Genomic DNA, 26,816 nt, shown 5'->3' with positions numbered 1-26,816 from the left:
TTGGGAAGGTTCATGCTCCTTCTGTAATCAACGTTCGTAAAACTCATGTGTTGAATGATGGACGACACACGACTTTCCCTTTGTGTGAATTAAATATCAAAGTTAATGATGTTGAAGATCAAATTTTTGTTCGTAGACCGGCAGACAACAAATTAGGTCTCTCGGTTCAAGACAGACAGTTTCTAGAACTAATGCAACGTCACTTTCGTAAAGACGAGAATGGTCTTTGGTCGGCTCCTTTGCCATTTATACAACCGAAACCACAAATGCCTAACAATCGTTACCAAGCCTGGAAAAGAGCTCAGATTTTAGAGTCAAGTTTGCGTAAGAACTCTACAAAGCTTGAACACTTTGTTACTTTTATGTCTAAAGTGCTTAGTAGTGGTGCAGCTGAAGTGGCACCAAAAGAGATTCCAGGAGAATGCTGGTATCTTCCTCTTTTTGGGGTGTACCACCCTAAAAAACCAAATCAAATACGTGGAGTTTTCGACTCGTCAGCACTGTATGAAGGAATATCTCTGAATAGTATTCTAATGTCCGGACCGGACCTGACTAATAACCTTGTTGGAGTGCTGATGCGTTTTAGAAAGAATAGAATTGCTATAACAGGTGACGTTGAACAAATGTTTTATCAATTTCATGTTGATGAATACCATCGAGATTATTTGCGTTTCTTTTGGTATGAGAACAATGACATTACAAAACCGTTGATTGAATACCGCATGACAGCACATGTTTTTGGTAATACCCCTTCACCTGCTGTAGCGACATATGGCTTACGTGAAGCTGTTTTAGAAGCTGACACTGATGTGCGTTCCTTTGTTACGAATGATTTTTATGTTGACGATGGTCTGATCTCATTTGCAGACAAGGATGATGCAATTGACCTTATGAAAAGAACACAAAAAGCTCTCAAGGATAATGGCAACATACGATTACACAAAATCATTTCAAACGATATCGAGGTAATGAAAGCTTTTCCTTTAGATGACTTAGGAAAGGAGTTAAAAGATTTAGATTTTTGCTCAGATACTTTGCCTATTCAACATAGTTTAGGTTTGTCGTGGAATTTACAGACAGACATGTTTATCTTTCGTGTCAATGATGATGAAAAACCAATCACCCGTAGAGGCATTCTTTCAACTATTAACAGTTTGTTTGATCCGTTGGGTTTTATTTCGCCGCTAGTCATCAGTGGGAAAATTCTACTTCGAGAAGTTGTTCCACCAGGAACTGATTGGGATGATCCGCTGTCTACTGATCATGCAACAAAATGGAAAAACTGGTTGAAGTCTTTGAAATCTGTTAGTTGTTTTCAAATACCGCGTATGATTGTTCCTGTATCTATTTCTTTGACACGCCAAGTTGATATCCACATTTTTTCTGATGCTTCAGAACAAGCAATCTCTGCTGTGGCTTATCTAGAGGCAATTGATGAAACTGGTTCAGCGTTTATAGGTTTTCTTACTGGAAAGTCTAAACTTGCACCTATCAAAGGTCATACTATTCCTAGATTGGAACTGTGCGGTGCCGTGTTGGCTACGGAAGTTGGAGAAGCGATATGTCATCATATGAATCTGTCTCCGAGTGTTTGTCATTACTATACAGACAGTCGAGTAGTGTTAGGATATATATGTAATACCACCCGTCGATTCTTCACATATGTCAGTAATCGTGTGGAAAAGATTCATAAAGTGTCGGAACCTTCACAGTGGTCATATGTATCAACGGATAGAAACCCAGCTGACTTAGGGACTAGATTTATTAGCTCTCCAGACATGCAAGTTATTAGTTCTTGGATTAACGGACCGAATTGGTTATTAAACAAGGAACCCTTTGATATGGTATCTTTTCCGTTGTTATCACCACAAGACGATAAGGAAATTCGTTCTGAAATTGTTTCACGTAAAACACAAATTGACAGTCTACAGATTAACTCTCAACGATTCAGCAAGTTTTCTAGTTGGAGATCTCTCGTTAGATCATTATCACTCTTAAGACACATAGCTAAGACATTAAGTAGTGCACCTACATCTCGTTGCAAAGGTTGGCATATTTGCGCTGAAAAGGACACTCCAGAATTTATCAAGGGTACCGAAACATTGATCATTCGACAAGTACAGAAGGAATTCTTTCAACACGAAATAGATTCTTTAAATACCGACCAGCATGTTCCCAAAAATAGTGCGATTTTAAAACTTGACCCAATACTGGATGCACATGGTATCTTGCGAGTAGGAGGTAGATTGAATCGCTCTACATTGACACTTGGTGAAAAGAATCCTATTTTAATTCCTGGTAAACACCATATTGCGAGATTACTAGTGTTACATTACCACGATAAAGTCCACCATCAGGGACGTCATATTACCGAGGGCGCAATCAGGACTGCTGGTTACTGGATTACCGGTCTCAAGCGTTTGATATACTCAATTGTTTCAAGTTGCATTTTATGCCTAAGGTTTAGAGGTACTTTTTCGTCTCAAAAAATGGCTGATCTTCCAGAAGAAAGACTTTTAGCATGCCCACCATTTACATACGTTGGCGTTGATTGTTTTGGACCCTGGAACATTGTTACAAGACGGACTCGTGGTGGAAGCGCAAATTCAAAACGATGGGCTGTATTATTTGTCTGTTTTTCATGTCGAGGTGTGCATATTGAAATAATTGAAGAGATGACTACCGCATCCTTTATAAATTCACTTCGCCGCTTCATATCAATCAGAGGATATGTTAAAGAATTCTTTTCTGATAGAGGAACCAACTTTATCGGCGGCGCCCGAGAGCTCGGCATAGAAGCTATTTTTGTTGAGGACTCACTGTTTCAATCATTCATGAAAGAACAAAAAACTGTGTGGAAATTCAATACACCGTACTCGTCCCATATGGGAGGTTCATGGGAACGTCTCATTGGCATAGCAAGACAAATATTGGACTCAATATTGTTTGAAGCAGGACATCATCGACTCACACATGAAGTCTTGTGTACTTTCATGGCAGAAACAACAGCTATTATGAACGCTCGTCCTTCAGTGCCTATTTCATCCGATCCTAACTCACCATTTATCTTATCTCCAAATACTTTGCTAACACAGAAAGTAAGTGAAAATATTCAGGACTTCAGCCATTTGAACACGCATGATGTTTACACAAATCAGTGGAAATTTGTTCAGGTTTTAGCAGACAAATTTTGGACACGTTGGCGACAAGAATATTTGCAGTCGTTACAAACTCGTCGCAAATGGCAGCACATCAAACAAAACATTCAAGTAGGTGATTTAGTGCTTCTTAAAGACAATGAACTCCATCGAAATAACTGGCCAATAGGTCTTGTTGAACGTGTTTTTCCCGGTAGAGACAATTTGATCCGTAAAGTTCAGTTGAGGGTTGTAAGAGACAAACAACATCGTGTGTATGTGCGCCCAATCAGCCAAATTGTTTTACTGTGTCATAGTTGAGACCTTTATTTAAGAAGTTTAACAAGTATTTGACTGAAATGTAGTATTTTTGAACACTGGTAAGTTTGTTTTGATAAGAACGTTTTTGCTCTATGAGTATGGTGATATTTTTCATATCAGACGGGGAGTGTGCTGTTTCATTCCTTCTATAATTTGATAACTTTATTAATTTTTGTCTAATTGTCTTTGTTTACATTTGTACTTTCATTTTAGTACTACTTTCACTTTTCATTCCAGGTAAATTTACCTTTACTTTTTATTTTTATAATTACCTGTACTTTCATTTTAATGAGTACTTTCACTTTCACTTTAAAGAGTTAATTTCCTGTTTCCTGTGTATACTCATAGATGTTGTGTACCACAACAAGGTTGACAAATGTTTTGAATCTAACTAGAACTTGGTCATCCTATGCTGGCAGACCAATATGTAAGTTAATTTTTGATATATGATGTTTATTTTATACAGATGCATGTGTATTTTTGAGATATATTTAATATTATAGAGTTTATTGTACAAGACATATCACATGAATATTTGGATATTTTTCTAAAGTATGGCAACCCATCAGAGATATATTGTTTTATGTCAAGACTATATATATTGGTATTTTTCATATATAGGATTATTTGTCTACGTTTCTCGAGCTTTTTGGTAAACAAATACATTGTTTTGATTCTATAATTTACCTTTATCTGTGTATTCTTTAAATTGTATTTTTTATCAGCTAGTATAAGGTTTCCTTTTTTCTATTGTAGCTTTTTACCACACGCACTCACCACATGTATGTAACAACTTGAACTGTATATTATATCAATATTAAACATTATTGGATAAGATTACTTCAGTGATTTGTACTGCCACATGGAGTGTTGGTTCACTATCTGTTAAGCTACCTAACGGTATACTCATGTGACAGACTATTTCAAGTTAAGCTTACCTATCGATTCTCATGTGACAGACTACATCAAGTTTAACTTACCTATAGATTCTCAATTGACGTACTTTATAAAGTTTAGCTTACCTATTGATTCTCATGTGACAGACTGCATCAACTTTAATTTACCTATCGATTCTCATGTGAGACTATATCAGGGCCTTTTATATCTGCCAATAAAAGTTTGTTAAAACTTACCTATCGATTCTCATAGTGACAGACTGCATCAAGTTTAACTTACAGATCAATTCTCATGTGACAGACTATATCAAGTTTAACTTACCTTTAGATTTTCAGGTGAGACTACATCAGGGCCTTTTATATATGCCAATATGGTATGGATTGAAAGACGTACAGTAACCTATAATTGCTTTTATCCACATCATTTGAACTCTTTTGGATAGTTGTCTCATTGGCAATCGTACCACATCTCATTATTTTCATATATATATAAAGTTTATAATACCTATCAATTCTCATGTGACAGACAATACCCAGTATATCTACAGAGTGTTCTTCCTTTAGTTGTCTCATTCCAATGGTTATAGCTATGAAACATCCTGTTCTTCCTATGCCAGCACTACAAAACATAGTCATCATACAAATTAAGTGCAAAAATAAAGCAATACATCAACTGTCTAATAAGTGTAATGGGATTTGTTTTCAGTTATGAGGATTTGATCTAACATTGATTAGTAGACATATACTGTGGATTCATTATTATTTGTGAGATACTAATGTTTGTGTATTTAATCAATCTGTATGGCCCAAAATCAAAACTCTAAATACAAGGTGAGATTGAGCATATCAAAGAAACCCAATATTTCATGATTATTTAAACCCATTCGAAATTGGTCAGAAATAAGCAATTCAATTGGTTTTTTTTTTACCCCTTTTTAGCCCTTAATTCCTAAGTGGGTATGTCCAAAACCCCTAATTCAATCCAACCTTCCTTTTGAGGTATGGAACCTTGTGGTACAATTTCATACAAATCCATATACTTATACTCAAGTTATTGTCCAGAAACCAGAAGAATGTTTGCTTTTGGCCTTTTTTTGCCCAAATTCTTAAACTGTTAGGGCCATAACACCAAAAATCAATCCCAACCATCCTTTAGTGGTATGGAACCTTGTAGATTTCATAGAAATCAATACACTTATACTCAAGTTATTGTCTGGAAACCAAATGTCTTCAGACAAGGACGACAACATCGCCATACCATTATACAGCCGAATAAAAAGGTGTCTATAAAATTAGTAATTTTCTTAGTTAAGTGTTTTACTTAATTTGAGATTAACAGAAACCTAGTTTAAAGTATCCAAAAAATACTGCAACCATATCCCAATAATTTATCATAACATTATAAAACAGTGAATGTATGTAAAAGATAATATACCATGAAAATATATATGTTTGCCAAAACTGAAATTATCCCTTACCTACAATGTACCACAACTGGTCCTTTACTGGGTTGTATTTTTAATCTTTTATTTTCTACATCTTTAACTAGTTCTAAAAGCATTTTTGCTGACTGTGGTGGTTTGTGATCAGGCCATGCTGTGTACCAGTAATGTAAGACATGTATAATTTCTCCATCACACTAAAATAGAACAATCGGTAATGTAACATAAATATTGCATTTCTCTATCACACTAAAAGTATACAAAAATTGTACAAAAAATGTAACATATGTGACATATCCAGACCAATCCAATAACAAATATGTGCCAGTAATGTAATACATGTAACATTCCGCATCACACTAAAATAAATTATGAATCAGTAGTTTTATTCTCTCTCTAAACTTATATCGAATTATGACCAAAACATGTAAAATATTAAATCTGAGGAGCAAAAGTTTTTTGTGTTAACTCTAAAACATTTTCTTTTCGTCGAGTTTAAATTTCGCGACATCAAAGGCTAAACCAGTTTGCCTGGTTTTATTTCACATTTTTCTTATTTTTGATTGTCAGGTTCCCAGCGGAAGGTCAGTGATTCTCACCAGGCACTCTGCCTTCCTCCACCAATAAAAACTTACCACCACGATATAGAAAATAGATCTCACATTGGCACTAAATCTAACAATCAGTCAATCAATCGTTTTCTTAATCTGATCTTCTTTAAAGATAAAATTTACCGAGAAGAAAGTTAACAATTTTATCTTAATAGTGAAGTAAGCGAAAATAAAACCCTCACAAAATTTTCCACCTTACAATAATCAGAAAGCAGCTAATATTCATGATTTTGATTTTGATTTTTGGTGTTTTAACGCCACTTTTAAGCACCGCTTTTGGGCTATTTCGTGGCGGCCAGTTTTTATTGGTGGAGGAAGCCGGAGTGCCCGGAGAAAACCACCTACCTTCGATAGGAAAACTGACAATCCTAGTCAATTAAGATTGGAGTCGAGTGCACCCGCACGAGCGGGGTTCGAAATCACAACCTCAGTGTTGACTGGCTAGTGATTACAGTAATAACTACTTAGACCACTCGGCCACCGAGGCCCCTGCTAATATTCATGATATGTCATTCAATCTTGGCACTTTTGACAATGAATTTAGAAGAGAATGATTTATTTTACAGTGTATTTCTATTTCTATTTAGTACATTCAGTAACAATACTTGTGACTCTCTAATACACAGATTAAATTAACTGTGTTATAATAATCTATTGTTTGAAACTTTCAAAGACCAACTACATGTAATTTTAGAATTTTTTTTACTTCCTTTCACTTTAAAGAAGACACCTACCTTTAATGTTAAATATCTAACTGTGTATCCTTGCTTTACTTTCACTTTCTCAACCTTAACTTCTATATCACCAAATGTACAAGAACTATTGTCCTCTGGTAGATAGTTCTCACATTTAATCTACAAATATCACATGTACAAAAATTATATAAGATGCTATCATTTTTGACAGAAAGCAAACACATAATGTAGCAGAAAAATACATCTATTATTATTGTTTTCCTTGTCAAAGACTTACACAGTTACCAGTATTTTGCATTTCATTAATGGCAAACTATCGGGCTTATATTTCTCATAACTGTTAGTATGTAAATCGGCCGCTGTGTTTATATTTCAATCCATTTAAATACGATGACTATGGATTGTTAGTTTAAAAAATAATTTTCCCCACTAAAAAAAATAAAATAAATGGGGAATGTGTCAATGGGACACAGATGATGCCCCCGCTTGCACATAACGTTATAAAGGGACATAAATTAAGAACTGTCAAAGTGACGCTACCCAAATTTGTACTTGATCTGTGTTTTGTGGTAATTAGCATTGTGCATAAGTTTCATAACATTTAGTTGAGGCAAACTTAAGTTAGAGAACAGAAACGAACATTTCAGCAATTTCTCCATTTTTAAAGGGGCAGAACTCTAGAACCGTAAAAGTGATGCCACAAAAATTCAAACGTGATCTGTGTTTTGTACAGACGGACAAGGGTAAAACTTAATTAATGCCCCCTCTGCTACTGGGGGGGGGGGGGGGGGGGGGGAGGGGGCATGAAAAGAAAATTCTTTGTTTCTATTTTGAAACAAGGATGAAATAGCATAAAAAATCTAACATTTTCGTTCTGATTTCCACATACTGTGGATTAATTCATTTTCATGGGTTAAGGAAATATTGTATTTTTGAAGATTTTTTTATATGTGTGGTCTGCATACAAGCCTATGGAAAATTCATACTTCGTTGAACATTTAAATTTTTGGTTGACCTTTACCCATGAAATCCACGCAAAATTGGTATCCAACGAATAATAACGAATCCACAATAATAAAGCATCAGCAAGAATTTAACTGGTATCCTGACTCACTACCGATGCAGAGTAGACTTGGCTAGAATCCCAGGCAATTGAAAGAATATATCAAGGCTCTCAAAACATATTCACACAACGGCAAATAAATACAGAAAATGCATGTTGTAAACAATCAATGTTCCAAGATGGCTGCTCCTAAAATGTTACGACTTTTACAAAACCTTATATATCTATATAAAGTTTTCATTATAATTAATTACTTGTACTTACATTATTATTTTCTTTAAGTTTAGTAATCATGACAATGATTGGTGACTTTTCATACCAAATCATCCTCCAGAAATCTACAATGGTATGTGACATTGGGCCTTGTGTTGCAATGTAGGTGTGCGGTTCACATTCATATCCCTACACAAGAGAAAAATAACATAACATTAGGCCTTGTGTGGCAATGTAGGTGTGTGGTTCACATTCATATCCCTACACAAGAGAAAAATAACATAACATTAGGCCTTGTGTGGCAATGTAGGTGTGTGGTTCACATTCATATCCCTACACAAGAGAAAAATAACATAACATTAGGCCTTGTGTGGCAATGTAGGTGTGTGGTTCACATTCATATCCCTACAAAAGAGAAAAATAACATAACATTGGGCCTTGTGTGGCAATGTAGGTGTGTGGTTCACATTCATATCCCTACACAAGAGAAAAATAACATAACATTAGGCCTTGTGTGGCAATGTAGGTGTGTGGTTCACATTCATATCCCTACACAAGAGAAAAATAACATAACATTAGGCCTTGTGTGGCAATGTAGGTGTGTGGTTCACATTCATATCCCTACAAAAGAGAAAAATAACATAACATTGGGCCTTGTGTGGCAATGTAGGTGTGTGGTTCACATTCATATCCCTACACAAGAGAAAAATAACATAACATTAGGCCTTGTGTGGCAATGTAGGTGTGTGGTTCACATTCATATCCCTACACAAGAGAAAAATAACATAACATTAGGCCTTGTGTTGCAATGAATTTCAGTGGTTTTTATTGACATCCCTACAAAAAGAAATGTTTGAGTCTTTCAAGGAAGATGTGTGTTGCCTGCCCTCTCCAAATAATATAAGGATTAACAGCTGCCTGCCCTCTCCAAATAATATAAGGATTAACAGCTGCCTGCCCTCTCTAAATAATATAAGGATTAACAGCTACCGGTAAGTCAATGTTTTGGTATGGAAATTCCTAGAATAAATCAAATTGAAAGTTAAAATAGCAGGTGCACAACTCCTGTTGACTATTCTTTGCATGTTTGGTAAAATTCTGTCCAGCCATTTTCAGAAGTTGTGGCTTAAGAAACTGTTTTCAGAAGAAGTCCATTTTTTTTTTATAGACCGAAAACATCATTCAGATCAAAAATATAAATAACATGTGCACAACTCCGTGTCCTGTAAAAGAATATGTCGTTTGGTTGAATTCTGTCAAGCTGTTTTATAAACAGATTAACAAAGGGCCATGAATAAAACATCTTCAACAACACAAGGCAACAGGATTTATTTTGTATGTTTTGCTACCAAATGCTGTCAAGTTAATTGTATTTCATTCAACCTTGATTTCATTGTTTTAACAACATTTTTTATTTTGTTCAACATTTAAATTCATGGCTTACCTTAACCCTTAAATTGTATGAAAATTAATACCCAACAAATAATAATTATTCAACAGTATATTATAGTTTGTTTTGTTAAAGCAACCAGCAAACTTTTTTGTCACATTTGGATACTGTAAATTCAGAAATTATTGTGAGGTTTTATTAATGCGAATAATGCCTCTTTGTGGTTATGGCAATATAATTACATTAGATGTATGTTTCATTATTGTACATTATTCTAATTAGCTAACAGCAATCTTGCGTCATTCTTCATTTCAAAATGAATTTCATGAATTGTAACATACATGATGACACACGTTTCCACAATAAAGTGCACAGGTAAATAAAAGAAAAAAATGATAGTAATCGTGTTTTCATGATCATAGCGAAAAAATGTAATAAGTATTGAATGTTTCTTTTAGTAATTTCATAGGGTTGTAAAAGCGTTGACTGTGTGTACATTTTTAGAATGAAGCGCTTCCACGCTTCATACAAAATGTACTTCGGTCAACGCTTTTACACCCCATTGAATTTACAAAAAGAAGCATTCAATTCTTAAAATAAGAACTCACATTCTGATATCTGATATATATATCTATATGCAGATTTTCCTGAAATTGCAATAATTAATCTTGCATTTTTGTCCATTCTTCAAAAATCGCAATAATAAATGCACGTAATAATTTCTGCATATACAGTAGATGATGTCCGCAATTACACAATGTCATTCGTCAAAAGGCTTTAAATCCATACAGGTGATAGGCAGTAGTAGTTTGACAAGGGAGATCAGCTCATTAACATTTTATGTGCAATAAATGATCGAAACAGTGATTGTGAATACCAAACCTATCAGGAGTCTGTAATTTAGTGGTTGTTGTTTGTTGCTGTATACCAGATTTATTTTTTGTTTATTGTTTTGTAGAAAAATCAGGCTGTTAGTTTTCTCACTTGAATTGTTTTACATTTGTCATGTCAGGGCCCTTTATCACTTGCTTGGCCATATTGCTCATTGTTGGTGACTGTACAGTGACCTAGAGTTGCTAACTTCCATTTGGTCTCTGGTGGAAAGTTGTCTCATTGGGCAATTATACTACATCATCATATTTTTATATTTATCAAATTAACAATAGGCATCAGTTCAGTACTAATAGATAGTTGACCTTAATGATGTTATTTCAAGGCTAAATTCATACAAGAATGCACACGCTGAAATGTCTCGCCTTCTTTACTAATCACTGATATTGTGTTGATAGTCCTAAATATAAAGCTTTATTACAACTGTCATATAAACTTAACATTAACCAAGAAAACTAAACATTGACCAATGAACCATGAAAATGAGGTCAAGGTCAGATGAACCAAGCCAGGCAGGCATGTACAGCTAACAATTCTTCCATACAACAAATATAGTTGACCTATTGCTTATAGTTTAAGAAAAACAGACCAAAACACAAAAACTTAACACTGAGCAATGAACTGTGAAAATGAGGTCAAGGTCAAATAAAACCTGCGCGACTGACATATAGATCATAAAATATTTCCATACACCAAATATGGTTGACCTATTGCATATAGTATTAGAAAAAAAGAACAAAACTCAAAATCTTAACTTTGACCACTGAACCATGAAAATGAGGTCAAGGTCAAATGACACCTGCCAGCAAGACATGTACACCTTACAATCATTCCATACACCAAATATAGTTGACCTATTGCATACAGTATACGAAAAACAGACCAAAACACAAAAACTTAACTATAACCACTGAACCATGAAAATGAGGTCAAGGTCAGATGACACCTGCCAGTTGGACATGTACACCTTACAGTCCTTCCATATACCGAATATACTTGACCTATTGCTTATAGTATCTGAGATATGGACTTGACCACCAAAACTTAACCTTGTTCACTGATCCATTAAATGAGGTCGAGGCCAAGTGAAAACTGTCTGACGGGCATGAGGACCTTGCAAGGTACGCACATACCAAATATAGTTATGTTACTACTTATAATAAGAGAGAATTTAACATTACAAAAAATGTAAACTTTTTTTTCAAGTAGTCACTGAACCATGAAAATGAGGTAAAAGACATTGGACATGTGACTGACGGAAACTTCGTAACATGAGGCATCCATATACAAAGTATGAAGCATCCAGGTCTTCCACCTTCTAAAATATAAAGCTTTTAAGAAGTTAGCTAATGCCGCCGCCGGATCACTATCCCTATGTCGAGCTTTCTGCGACAAAAGTCGCAGGCTCGACAAAAATTATGGACTCTCCTGAACTAGTAATGAGCTGCAAGTTTTTGATCAGCATTAATGGCTTCACTGACACTCTGAGATGAGGAACATGTATTAAAGTGTTATTCCTGTCCTATGAATTTACTATTACTGTGAGTTTATGCAACTGAGTAGGAATTTTGTGTCATGAATTAATACACCTTATCTCTTATTTTCTGTGAACAGTTTATTCATAATGGTAAGCATGTATGAAAATGCAACTGCTCTTTTAGGATATAAGAAGTATTGATATACAATGACAAACAACTTAACTTAAATCAGATATGATATAGAGAACAGCAACCCTGCAATACTAAGTACATAAAAATTATTTTAAATAAACTGTAGTCTTACCCTAATATAATTTGCATTGATATATGATGAGAGTGGATCCCATTCACTGTCTGGTAATATAACTCTACTGTGTTCATCTACAAAACACATCACATAGTCATAAAACAGGTATATCATATACAAAACACATGTTATTGTCAAATACAACAAATAGCATAACTCTTATGTGTTCTTCTACAAAACACAAAATGTCACAGTCATAATACACAAATATCATCTACAAAGACATATCATAGTCATAAAACACAAATATCATCTACATAACACATGTCATAGTCATAAAACACAAATATCATCTACATAACACATGTCATAGTCATAAAACACAAATATCATCTACATAACACATGTCATAGTCATAAAACACAAATATCATCTACATAACACATGTCATAGTCATAAAACAATAATATTATCTACATAACACATGTCATAGTCATAAAGCAACAATACCATCTACATAACACATGTCATAGTCATAAAGCAACAATACCATCTACATAACACATGTCATAGTCATAAAACACAAATACCATCTACATAACACATGTCATAGTCATAAAACACAAATATCATCTACAAACACATAAAAGGTTTTAAAATACAATTTTCGATTGGAAAGCCTCAACAGTGAATGTTGAATGTGACTTGTACTTAACAGCTGGTATAAAGGTAATCATATAATGTCCTACTCTATAAAGAGTACTTAAGCAATTTTAAATGAACTTTTTTGTTTCAGAAACAATTAAAAGGATTATATGAAATCTTGTGACACAAGTGTTGTGACATAAACATAAAATAATTGTTTACTTTTATAAAAAAATGTCACATACATGGTCATTAATAATATTTACCAAATTATAGGCAAGTGACTTATTTCAAAAAGACGCTTAGTTAACGACTTTAATGCACCCACCTAACACACGGCTGTATTATATATCATTCGAAAGCTAATAATCTGTACTTTCTGTTTTGTCCGGTCGTAAAAAAATCGTACAGTGCATTTTCTGTTAAATCAAGGTCAAAGGTCATGAAAAAACATTCCAATTTTTGCGATTACTAAACAAAAAGCCATTTTCTAATTCTTGTACCATAACATTTTTCAAAAGATCATATGAACTTTATATAACATAATACATTATTTCCAAATCAAACAAAAAATAAGGTTATATGCGCAATATTTCCTGAAAATTGAAATTCATCACAAATCCTTAAAAAATGAAAAATTGTTCCAAGAGCAAAATATATCTTGGGGGATCGATATTTGTATGTTAAAAAAATAAATAAATAATATGTTTTAGGTCAAGGAATATTTGTTTTGTAATTTTAAGATGCAATTATTAATTATTGTTCATAGAACAGCCTTCTATTATTGAAGTGTTTGCAGTTGCCCAAAAATCTGCCATCTGCAAATAGCGATTATTTTGTTATTCTATGTTAAGATAGCACATCGCTAATTGTCAATATCAGGGAGGAGAATGATTTTCCATAATAAAAGAAGGGGTATTTAAAGTTCGAAAAGAATATATACGAGCTAATTGAGGTAAAAATATGTTTTTTACGAAGTCAAACTTATTTACTTTTTTTAATCATGTTTAAATGCAAACATGACTTTGCGACTAAATCGTAGGCAACATTGAAATAAGTAACCTTGTTCAGAAACACTTGGTTGTCTATAGCGGGATGTAAACGAACTACATATAATGCTGCTGCTTCTTATTTAGTTTAAAATCGTGTTAGACATATTAAATGTGTTTAGAAGTTTAATCTCTTTAATTATTTGAATAAAAGATGCTTCTATATATCTTTATTCTCACAAACCAAATTTCAAAGGTATAGAGATAGGATTGAGTACTTTCAACATAAGCTTTTAAAATACAAATGCAGGGTATTGTGTATGTAAAACACTATAAGCTGTTGTGAAATAAAAAAATGAAAAAGTTGAATACCTTCCTGACCTCATAAAATCATTCGCTGTTTTAGGCAGTGATCGTTTTCATGCTATGCTGTGTTTTGTGGACTGTTGTTCGTCTCTTGGACTTTAATTTTATTTTGTTCATGGTTTTAAATAAGTTTATTTGATTCGTGGTTTGAGATGTTGATTGTCCCTTTGGTATTATTTCACTTTAGATATTAACTTGCAGTAATGAAAATCGGCAAAAAAATCGCCTCAAAGTAAAGTGAAGAAGATTAACGCAATAAGACAAATATCCGCGAAAATAACTTAATTTGCTCACGGTGATATATATATATATAGAACCAAATCGTTATCATGATACATTTAACTACAATGATCTACAATTTTAAAATTTTTTACTACTTGAAGAGTGACGAAATATATCAATGGGACATCAAACTCATAATTGAAAACGAACTGACAAAGCCGGGCAAAAAACGAACAAGACAAGCAACAGTATACAAAACACAACATATAAAACTACAGATTGAGTAACACAAACCCCCAAAAAATATTTGGGGTGAACTCAGGGGCTCCAAAAGGGTGAGCAGATCATGTTCCACATGTGACACCCGTCTTGTGTCTCGTGTAATTCCTACCCCGGTGCCAAGCCTTATTCGGTAGGTGACATTCAAGGCAGAAATGACGGTATTTTGGTTACGTCGATTGGAACTTATCAGTCGTCATCTGGCAAAACAGATATTTCATAATTATCAACCAACTCGTAGTGGCGTCCATAAAATTTTCAAAGGGATGATTTCAACTTTGCATTTGAACTCTGGTTTAAAACCATGTTCAAACCACCATTTTTCTTCAAATGTCCTGTACCAAGTCAGGCATATGGCAGTTGGTATCGAATAATCTGTTTCTTTGTATGTTAATGTTTGTTTTTGTAGCAGTTCAGTGTTTCTGTTATTCCGTTGTGTTCCTCTTATAGTTGATGCGTTTCCCACGGTTTTGGTTTGTGACCCGGATTTGTTTCAGTTACTAGTAAATCGATTGATGACTATTGAATAGCGGTATACTATAGTTGCCTTTATTTAATATCTTCATTGTGAGCAGTTACGCACTATCACGACAATCGTAAACGTAAATGCAAGCTCTGGAATATTGTATCAACTTGGAGATATATACTCCACAAGAAGATGCCGCAAAATCGCGTTACAATTGGGCAAGTGTTTAAATAAAGAGTTTTATTTCATTTTGCGGGCAGTACGTCGACTGAGCATGCAAAGACAAATTTAGAAAATGCAAAACCCTACATTTATACGTCATATCATAAATATTCCGACTTGTTATTGTTTCAGAGGAGTTGAGGCTCAATGAAATCTGTCTCCTCCTTTAATAGTATAGATATGCTATAATATTGCTACATAGAAATGAAAAGTTTATAATTGGTTAGTAAGGAGTGTTTTATGGGTTGATTTATGCTCATCTCTTTAGTCGTCGTAAAACTTGTTCTCAACCAACCCTCATCATCGATTTCAAGATAAGTGTTAGAGTAAACTATATCTGTTGAGTCTTTTTTTTAAATTTCAATGGAAAATACGAGTCCAACATTGTGACAAATTTGGCACTATTCAGCGAGATGTCATCATCTATATAGTGGAAAGTGAAGTTTCAAGATAATGGTAGCTTCTTTTCAGTCGTCATCAGAAGCTCTTGCATGAAGTCATCCTCGTATGAAAAATGAACTAGTCATTCAAGCTATTTTCAGAAAGTCTAGTTGTAACTAGAATCGTCGCGTATTAATGGATTTTTTTCTTCAAAATTATTCTTATTTGATGAATTAATGCATTTAAACAATGAACAACGCAATTCAAGCAATCAAGAAGTCAAGTTTTATAATGTGTTTACTGGTTTTTAAATTCTTTTAAATTTCAATTTTCATCAATTTATTTATTATTTATTTTTGTCTGAATTTTCAATTTATTTTTTATGGTTCACATTAAATAAATAAAAGGTCTTTTCACTACATCAATATTTATAATGAAGCTACAAATCAAACAATTAGAAAAGTCAAAAGATGTTTATTTCAGTCTGGTAGTTACAATGCAGATTGTAATCTCTTTGTTTCGCCCCCTTTATTTCAAGCAATAGTATGATTCGCACACATATTGTTTTACTTTAAATTTTTCAGATTCTTAAGAATTTGTCTATTAATTCTTATATTGACCACATACAATGTTTAAATAGGAAGAAATGCTTAAAAGCTGTTTTTTCGCAGATGGCGGTATTTTGGGCAATTGCATGAGTTGTTATGATTTGCTGTTTGATTAGAAGTAAGCATAATTTTAGGAAATTTATTGTGTCAAAAACTTCTTTGATAGTTATTACAAGGTTTTACTAAAGTTTTAAGTGATTAGCAGTTGCATCAGAAAGAAAAATTTGGGTTTTCACACATTTTGTTAACTTTTACTCGAATTTCAGGAAACATGTGCTGTCTATCAAAAACACGTTTTAAATATTTTAAAATGCATTTGATTAATGACCGTTAATCTCTCTGCTAAAAGTTTAAATGGTTATATTATGCAATCAAGCTGAAATCTTAGAAAATATGCACTTATTCGTCCTTGGCCTTTGATCTTGATTTGACGGAAATTGCACCGTACAATTTTTTTACGACCGGGCAAAACAGATAGTACAGATGTGTAGCTTTCAAATGATATATAATTTAGCCGTGTGTTAGGTGGGTGCATTTAAATTTTATTTAATGGTTAAAGTCACTCGCCTATTAGCACTTGTGACATAATTTCATAATACAGTTGGTAATTTTTTTTTAAAATGACACAAAAGATTTATATATTTTCTCAGACCGGTTTACCACATTTAGTTTATACATTTATAAAGTGTAGTTTTTCAATATTTAGGTTTAGTTTCATTGAAGGCTGTATTGTTGCCTGAATTTTGTTGTGAGGTTGCCCACCCCCTTCCACCCCAAGAGTTTTGAATAGAAGTTGTCCTTTCCTGCATTTCGATAGTACTATGGGGTAAATGCTAAGACATCAAGCATTCTTTTACTGAACTTCCTTTCATGACAAAAAAAATTATCTTGATTTTTGTTCAATGTTGTGTTGTCTTGTCATATGAACTTATAGTGTATAATACAGCATCTTGTTTTGAGATTGTGTCAAATCACTAAAGCATCACGAATATCGTCTGGCATCACAATATATGTACCCGGTAACTAATTGAAAACTTTTGAACAGTTAAAATTATTTATTCAAACTTTTAATAATAAGTCAGAATAAAATACTCCGCAGGGCGCAGCTTGATACGACCGCAGAGGTCGAACCCTGAACAGTTGGGGCAAGTATAGACACAACATTCAAGCTTGATACAGCTTTGCATTTGGATTGTGATTAAATATTTGACACAGCATAGGTTTCTGACACAGAATGAATGTGGTCTAAGAACTTAAAAATTTTAAATTGGACATTCACCTATTATGGTCCAATATCCAAAATCTAAATACATGGTTAGATTCAGCATATCAAAGAACCCCAAGAATTCAATTTTTGATGAAATCAAACAAAGTTTAATTTTGGACCCTTTTGACCTCAATGTGGACAAAGTTGATAACGGGGCCCAAAAATCAAAAATCTAAATACATGGTTAGATTCAGCATATCAAAGAACCCCATATATTCAATTTTTGTTGAAATCAAACAAAGTTTAATTTTGGACCCCGATTTGGACCAACTTGAAAACTGGGCCCATAATTAAAAATCTAAATACATGTTTAGATTCAGCATATCAAAGAACCCTAAAAATTCAATTTTTGTTAAAATCAAACTAAGTTTAATTTTGGACCCTTTGGACCTTAATGTAGACCAATTTGAAAACGGAACCAAAAATTAAGAATCTAAATACACGGTTAGATTCAGCATATCAAAGAACCCCAATAATTCAATTTTTGATGAAATCAAACAAAGTTTAATTTTGGACCCTTTGGACCTCAATGTGGACCAATTTAAAAGCGGGGCCCAAAATCCAAAACCTAAATACACGGTTAGATTCAGCATATTAAAGAACCCCAAGAATTCAAGAATAAAACCCCATTGAAATTGGTCAAGAAATAAGCAATTTATAGGAAGTATCTTCTTTTGCACAATACTGTGCAATTAAATATTTCTTGCTATTGCGCAATACTGTACAATTGACAATTTCTTGCTATTGCGCAATATTGTGCTATTGGATATTTCTTGCTATTGCGCAATACTGTGCAATTGAAGATTTCTTGCTATTGCGCAATACTGTGCAATTGAAGATTTCTTGCTATTGTGCAATACTGTGCAATTGAAAATTTCTTGCTATTGCACAATACTTATTATATATAATAATTTACACATCCTGTTTGGTGTGTATCTCCTACCATATCATTATTATTTGCTTTTAAATATAAATCAGAAATAACCAACTTAAAATGGAAAATTTTAAAAGAAAAAAAAAAGGAAAAAAAAAAAAAATCCCCCCCCCCCAATTTTTTTAACCCCCTTATGATTCATCACCCCCAAACTCAATCCCAGCCTTCCCTATGTGGTATGGTACCTTGCAGTACAATTTCAGAGAGATCCATACACTTGAACACAAGTTATTGTCTGGAAACTAGAATAAAATGCTCCGCAGGGCGCAGCTTGATACGACCGCAGAGGTCGAACCCTGAACAGTTGGGGCAAGTATGGACACAACATTCAAGCTTGATACAGCTCTGAATTTGGATTGTGATTAAATATTTGACACAGCATAGGTTTCTGACACAGAATGAATGTGGTCTAAGAACTTAAAAAATTTAAATTGGACATTCACCTATTATGGTCCAATATCCAAAATCTAAATACATGGCAAGATTCAGCATATCAAAGAACCCCAAGAATTCAATTTTTGATGAAATCAAACAAAGTTTAATTTTGGACCCTTTTGATCTCAATGTGGACAAAAATGATAACAGGGCCCAAAAATCAAAAGTCTAAATACATGGTTAGATTCAGCATATCAAAGAACCCCATATATTCAATTTTTGTTGAAATCAAACAAAGTTTAATTTTGGACCCCGATTTGGACCAACTTGAAAACTGGGCCCATAATCAAAAATCTCAATACATGTTTAGATTCAGCATATCAAAGAATCCTAAAAATTCAATTTTTGTTAAAATCAAACTAAGTTTAATTTTGGACCCTTTGGACCTTTATGTAGACCAATTTGAAAACGGAACCAAAAATTAAGAATCTAAATAGACGGTTAGATTCGGCATATCAAAGAACCCCAATAATTCAATTTTTGATGAAATCAAACAAAGTTAAATTTTGGACCCTTTGGACTTCAATGTGGACCAATTTAAAAATGGGGCCCAAAATCCAAAAACTTAATACACGGTTAGATTCAGCATATTACAGAACCCCATATATTCAATTTTTGTTGAAATCAAACAAAGTTTAATTTTGGACCCCGATTTGGACCAACTTGAAAACTGGGCCCATAATCAAAAATCTAAATACATGGTTAGATTCAGCATATCAAAGAACCCCATATATTCAATTTTTGTTGAAATCAAACAAAGTTTCATTTTGGACCCCGATTTGGACCAACTTGAAAACTGGGCCCATAATCAAAAATCTAAATACATGGTTAGATTCAGCATATCAAAGAACCCCATATATTCAATTTTTGATGAAATCAAACAAAGTTTAATTTTGGACCCTTTTGATCTCAATGTGGACAAAGTTGATAACGGGGCCCAACAATCAAAAATCTAAATACATGGTTAGATTCAGCATATCAAAGAACCCCATATATTCAATTTTTATTGAAATCAAACAAAGTTTAATTTGGACTCCGATTTGGACCAACTTGAAAACTGGGCCCATAATCAAAAATCTAAATACATGGTTAGATTCAGCATATCAAAGAACCCCATATATTCAATTTTTGTTGAAATCAAACAAAGTTTAATTTTGGACCCCGATTTGGACCAACTTGAAAACTGGGCCCATAATCAAAAATCTAAATACATGGTTAGATTCAGCATATCAAAGAACCCCATATATTCAATTTTTGTTGAAATCAAACTAAGTTTAATTTTGGACCCTTTGGACCTTTATGTAGACCAATTTGAAAACAGAACCAAAAATTAAGAATCTAAATACACGGTTAGATTCAGCATATGAAAGAACCCCAAGAATTCAAGAATAAAACCCCATTGAAATTGATCAAGAAATAAGCAATTTATACGAAGTATCTACTTTTGCACAATACTGTGCAATTGATTATTTCTTGCTATTGCTCAATACTGTACAATTGACAATTTCTTGCTATTGCCCAATATTGTGCTATTGGATATTTCTTGCTATTGCGCAATACTGTGCAATTGAAGATTTCGTGCTATTGCGCAATACTGTGCAATTGAAGATTTCTTGCTATTGTGCAAAACTGTGCAATTGAAAATTTCTTGCTATTGCACAATACTTATTATATAATAATTTACACATCCTGTTTGGTGTGTATCTCCTACCATATCATTATTATTTGCTTTTAAATATAAATCAGAAATAACCAACTTAAAATTTAAAATTTTAAAAGAAAAAAAAAAGGAAAAAAAGAAAAAAAAAAGAAAAAAAAAATCCCCCCCCCCAAATTTTTTGAACCCCCTTATGATTCATCACCCCCAAACTCAATCTCAGCCTTCCCTTTGTGGTATGGTACCTTGCAGTACAATTTCAGAGAGATCCATACACTTGAACACAAGTTATTGTCTGGAAACTAGAAAAATGCTTATTTTTGGCCCCTTTTTGGCCCCCAATTCCTAAACGTTTCGGGCAATTACCCCCAAACTCAATTCCAGCTTTCCCTTTGTGATATGGAACCTTGTAGTACAATTTCAGAAATATCCAAACACTTACACACAAGTTATTGTCATGAAACTAGAAAAATGCTTGTTTTTTGCCCCTTTTTTTGCCCCTAATTCCTAACATTTTGAGGCAATTACCCCCAAAATCAATTACAGCCTTCCTTTTGTGATATGGAACCTTGTGGTACAATGTCAGAGAGATCCATACACTTACACACAAGTTATTGTCTGGAAGTTACAAAAATGCTTATTTTTGGCCCCTTTTTCCTTAACTGTTGGTACCATAACCCCCAAAATCAATCCCAACCTTCCTTTCGTGGTATTGAACCTTATGGTAAAATTTCATGGAGATCCATTCACTTAAATTAAAGTTAGAGTGCGAAAACCAATGTGTCTTCGGACGACGCCGGACGACGACGACGACGACGACGACGCCAACGTCATACCAATATACGACCAAAAAATTTTTAATTTTTGCGGTCGTATAAAAATGTGTTTTTTGGCCCCTTTTTGGCCCCAAATTCCTAAACATATAGGGCAATTACCCCCAAACTCAAACCCAGCTTTCCCTTTATGATATGGAACCTTGTAGTACAATTTCAGAAAGATCCATACACTTACACTTAAGTTATTGTCATGAAACTAGAAAAATGCTTGTTTTTTGCCCCTTTTTTGCCCCTAATTCCTAAAATTTGGAGGCAATTACCCCCAAAATCAATCCCAGCATTCCTTTTGTGATATGGAACCTTGTGGTACAATGTCAGAGAGATCCATACACTAACACACAAGTTATGTCTGGAAGTTACAAAAATGCTTATTTTTGGCCCCTAATTCCTTTACTGTTGGTACCATAACCCCCAAAATCAATCCCAACCTTCCTTTTGTGGTATTGAACCTTGTGGTAAAATTTCATAAAGATCCATTCACTTAAACTAAAGTTAGAGTGCGAAAACCAATGTGTCTTCGGACGACGCCGACGACGCCAACCTCATACCAATATACGAGCACAAAATTTTTTTTGCGGTCGTATAAAAACAACAATGACTAGATTTTGCCAACATGAAAAGTCCGTTTGGCATAACCCACAGTGTATGTATTGGTCTCCCTTCTTGGATGAATCGAGACACTTCCAAATCACAGCATATTCCTGCCTAAAACGCTGACAAAGCTTCTTCTGCTTGTCTTTTTCATTTCCCCCTTCAACGTTTCCTTCATGATACTTTTGTTTCAGCATCGCTGGAAAGTCACGATCGCAGAGCATTTGAAAGACATACTTTTATAATCATTATCAAGCGCGTAAAAGACAAAGACTCTGTTTTGCGTTCAGATAACTTTCTTTGGACACAAAATTACATACTGCCTTTTATTTTTACTGTAACATCTTTGAAAGCGTAGAAATGACCAATTTGGACGTAGAGCGTAATTTTGGAGCCAAAATTGTAGAAACTACGCTAAAATTGTAGTGGTAAACAGGTCTGTTTACTACATTGCTTAGATGACAGAAAGCAGTTCTTACTTGGTATAATACTTCTGTATCTGTTTTTCATACCAGAACCAGCAACATGGACCTTCTCTGGGTGGTTTGTGAATATTTCCTATAAAAAAGAATTTTAAATATTTTTTACAAACTAATACACTAGCTGTATATAATCTAGTTAGGTCAGGTTTAACCTTATTCCAGTGTTCTCCCTAGGATTTTTGGATAGCACCAGGGTAACGCGTGTGGACTGCTTGGTGAAATGATTCATACAATCAGTTGTGTCGCGTCGCGTCCCGTCGCTTAGCTATATTTCTAGTAACTGTAGTTTTTATGTTTCCTGTTTTGTTTTAATGCTGTGGTACTGTGTTATGTAGACATTGAAAATTATTGGTAAAAAAGAAGTAAATCAATAAACAGTTTGACATGTATACTTTAATATTTTTTAAAAATAAATAAAACATGATACATTACAAAATATTCATCTAAATTTAAAGTTATTAAATCTTTTATAAAATCAATGATCAATAAGAATAAAATATCATTTAAAAGAGAACAAAAATGTTCAATTTAAAAAAACTTTCTTATTTCTAGAATGAAAGATGTTGTATTGTGAAAGGATTCCTGTCATAAGGAGATATAAAATTAACAAGAATAAATATTTTATTATTATTTGAACCAGTTTCTATCTTAAATTTTAATAAAAAGAAATTTTTCATAAATTTCAAAACATTTTGCCTTAGATTTACTTTTCTTGTCTTTAGTGATAATCAAACATAGATACAGACTTAATACTGCACTGAAATCTAAATCTTTTTTTGTCATGATCCATTTAAAAAGAATTCCTAAATCTATAAATTTATCCTAGTTCTATAGATCTATAAGTAACCCTATTCAATGCCAACAACTAAGTCTCCCTATTTTCCGCCTAAATGACAGGAAGTAGATATAAATAGATTTAACATGTGCTTATGGATAAAATTTGCAAATCACTTCTGTTATTCATTAATTATCATATGGATATAGATATCCAGTTTGAAGGTACAGTCATGCATTTTATTTATAAAATAGAATAGATTGCAGTTAATTGTAAATAATCTAGGGTATTCTATGTGAACTAACTGGGTCATGTGATCCGTCCCCTTTGAATTACTTGTTGACAGATACGATGATAGTTTGAAACCGGAATATCATGCCATATAAACTATGTCAAAATTAAAGATAATTTGGCCATGGTTTAATCAAGAGTACTATTATATAAGTATTGAGAAGTGTATCATGGTCAATTATACATAATGAGCCAACTTTATAATGTACAAAATGTGTACCGTCGTGTGTACAACTATCCAACTATCGGGTCAACACGGTTTGTGTACAAAGTATTTGCCGACTTGTCAGGTGGTGAGTGAAGCCATAAAATAGTTATCTACGATCATAAAGTTATGATCTCTTAATTAAAACACAAAAGAATCATTTTACAAGTGTTAATTACATCGATTAAATCCAATCAACAAAGGTTAACCTCATAAAGGTAAATCGATCACGTGGTGTAAACAATCTGAACTGGTTTGAACTGATCAAATTTCACCTGGAACTTTGTACCGCACGGAAAAGATTTAACAAGTCGTTTAAAAGTTTACCGATTTTTGATTTTTTAACTAAAAGTTTTAGCACCACAGAGAAATATAATACATCGCAGTAAGAACGATACCACCACGGTAAAAAATTATACATCGCGGGCCAGCAGTCCTTTAAGGCCCTGGGGGAGAACACTGCTTATTCCCCTAAAAAAAGATACCTATGCAAAAATAAAATTTAGGTTTGTTTCAGTTATGTACTTTTTTTTTTGAAAACTATTTAAATGTAAGACAAGATGAATGTGAAGTAACAATTACCCAGAACTCTTGATGCAAAGCTCGGTTATTTCGGACAGCATTTTTCAAATCTTGTCGGCTAAGTCGATGACCAGCAGTCATTAAATACTCTACTCCTGTACTGTAATAAAATATAATTGAAAAATGGTAGTTTATGTACATGTGCTGTAAACAATATTTAAGTCTTACCTATAGGTTACTTGTTTTCCCATAGTCTAAATTTTCAACCTTAATATCCTTAAAATAATTTGAATATTCTATATCTCTGACATATTATAAAATTCAAAACAAGATTTCATGCATTTCGTGCTAAGCACATCTCTGACTTGTAATTCAGAGTATCTTAAACCAGGAGATTGCTGTAAAGGGCTCTCACAACTCCTTACTGCCAAGCTTCTGACTAAATATGGAGTTATTCTTTTCAGTAGTACTTGATTAAAGTATGATTAAGTATGAAGAATATTTTTTGTTCATAAAAATATTGAAAAATTCAAAGTATTGGCAAACAGGAAGAAGGTGTCTGACAAATCCAAAATGTGCTCACACTTAACACATCATCAATGTTGAGCTGGTGACAAAATATAGTAGTACCTGAGAAAAGTGTGATGGAAGAATTTATTGGACAGACTAAATAACAGTATAGGTGAATGTAATGCAGCCCCCATCCCAGAATAGAAGTATAAAATTTGAATCCCCTAATTAAAGTATATAATGTATCTGATTAAGGAAGTGAGATGAATAATAGGTTTCACCTATCCTAAAACAAGATCTAAGTGAAATGTAATGTGTACTGTAGTCTTAATGTTCTGTTAAAAATTATCATGACTAAATCATACAGAGGTAAATATAACCATAAATAAATGCATGATTTATGTAGGGTCATCATAAATTTTTAATTTCTTGTCAGCAATAAATATGCTGTCATTTGCTCAATGTTATCTTATATTTCATTGCATCTGTTAATTCTTCAAAGTTAAATGTAAACCAACTAATTTTAGCCAGCAATTTATTTCCCTATAAATATAAATTTTAGCGAATACCGTAATAGGGCTTGTATAGTTCGCACTGGTACATAGTCTGCACCCCCTTCTCCCCACGAAATTTCAGGTAAAATAAAATGCTCCGCAGGGCGCAGCTTGATACGACCGCAGAGGTCGAACCCTGAACAGTTGGGGCAAGTATGGACACAACATTCAAGCTTGATACAGCTCTGAATTTGGATTGTGATTAAATAGTTGACACAGCATAGGTTTCTGACACAGAATGAATGTGGTCTAAGAACTTAAAAATTTTTAAATTGGACATTCACCTATTATGGTCCAATATCCAAAATCTAAATACATGGTTAGATTCAGCATATCAAAGAACCCCAAGAATTCAATTTTTGATGAAATCAAACAAAGTTTAATTTTGGACCCTTTTGATCTCAATGTGGACAAAGTTGATAACGGGGCCCAAAAATCAAAAATCTAAATACATGGTTAGATTCAGCATATCAAAGAACCCAATATATTCAATTTTTGTTGAAATCAAACAAAGTTTAATTTTGGACCCCGATTTGGACCAACTTGAAAACTGGACCCATAATCAAAAATCTAAAGACATGTTTAGATTCAGCATATCAAAGAACCCTAAAAATTCAATTTTTGTTAAAATCAAACTAAGTTTAATTTTGGACCCTTTGGACCTTTATGTAGACCAATTTGAAAATGGAACCAACAATTAAGAATCTAAATACACGGTTAGATTCGGCATATCAAAGAACCCCAATAATTCAATTTTTGATGAAATCAAACAAAGTTAAATTTTGGACCCTTTGGACCTCAATGTGGACCAATTTAAAAACGGGGCCCAAAATCCAAAAACTTAATACACAGTTAGATTCAGCATATTTAAGAACCCCAAGAATTCAAGAATAAAACCCCATTGAAATTGATCAAGAAATTAGCAATTTATACGAAGTATCTTCTTTTGCACAATACTGTGCAATTGAATATTTCTTGCTATTGCGCAATACTGTACAATTGACAATTTCTTGCTATTGTCCAATATTGTGCTATTGGATATTTCTTGCTATTGCGCAATACTGTGCAATTGAAGATTTCTTGCTATTGCGCAATACTGTGCAATTGAAGATTTCTTGCTATTGTGCAATATTGTGCAATTGAAAATTTCTTGCTATTGCACAATACTTATTATAGAATAATTTACACATCCTGT

The 26,816-nt window shown here is 33.5% G+C and overlaps 2 protein-coding genes across 3 annotated transcripts in view; one reads left to right on the top strand and one right to left on the bottom strand.

The window, feature by feature from the left end:
- The window catches only part of LOC127706344 (tyrosine-protein phosphatase non-receptor type 5-like), a 72,219-nt gene that overhangs the window by 8,824 nt on the left and 36,579 nt on the right, over window positions 1–26,816 (bottom strand). For both annotated transcript variants that reach the window (XM_052210907.1, XM_052210908.1), the window contains 7 exons: window positions 24,618–24,717; window positions 22,762–22,840; window positions 12,442–12,518; window positions 8,430–8,567; window positions 7,142–7,261; window positions 5,833–5,993; window positions 4,860–4,973 (listed from right to left, as the gene is read on the bottom strand). In XM_052210907.1, the coding sequence (XP_052066867.1) occupies window positions 4,860–4,973; window positions 5,833–5,993; window positions 7,142–7,261; window positions 8,430–8,567; window positions 12,442–12,518; window positions 22,762–22,840; window positions 24,618–24,717 (789 nt within the window). The remainder of the gene's footprint in view (window positions 1–4,859; window positions 4,974–5,832; window positions 5,994–7,141; window positions 7,262–8,429; window positions 8,568–12,441; window positions 12,519–22,761; window positions 22,841–24,617; window positions 24,718–26,816) is intronic.
- On the top strand, window positions 123–4,298 carry LOC127706341 (uncharacterized). The gene is made up of 2 exons (XM_052210891.1): window positions 123–3,885; window positions 4,215–4,298. The coding sequence occupies exon 1, from the start codon at window positions 192–194 to the stop codon at window positions 3,456–3,458; it is 3,267 nt and encodes a 1,088-aa protein (XP_052066851.1). The 5' UTR covers window positions 123–191; the 3' UTR covers window positions 3,459–3,885; window positions 4,215–4,298.

Source organism: Mytilus californianus, unplaced genomic scaffold (genome assembly GCF_021869535.1).
Source record: "Mytilus californianus isolate M0D057914Y unplaced genomic scaffold, xbMytCali1.0.p SCAF_6, whole genome shotgun sequence".
Lineage (NCBI taxonomy): Eukaryota > Metazoa > Mollusca > Bivalvia > Mytilida > Mytilidae > Mytilus > Mytilus californianus.
Note: the sequence above shows the minus strand (reverse complement) of the source record. Positions and strands in the feature narration are given on the sequence as shown.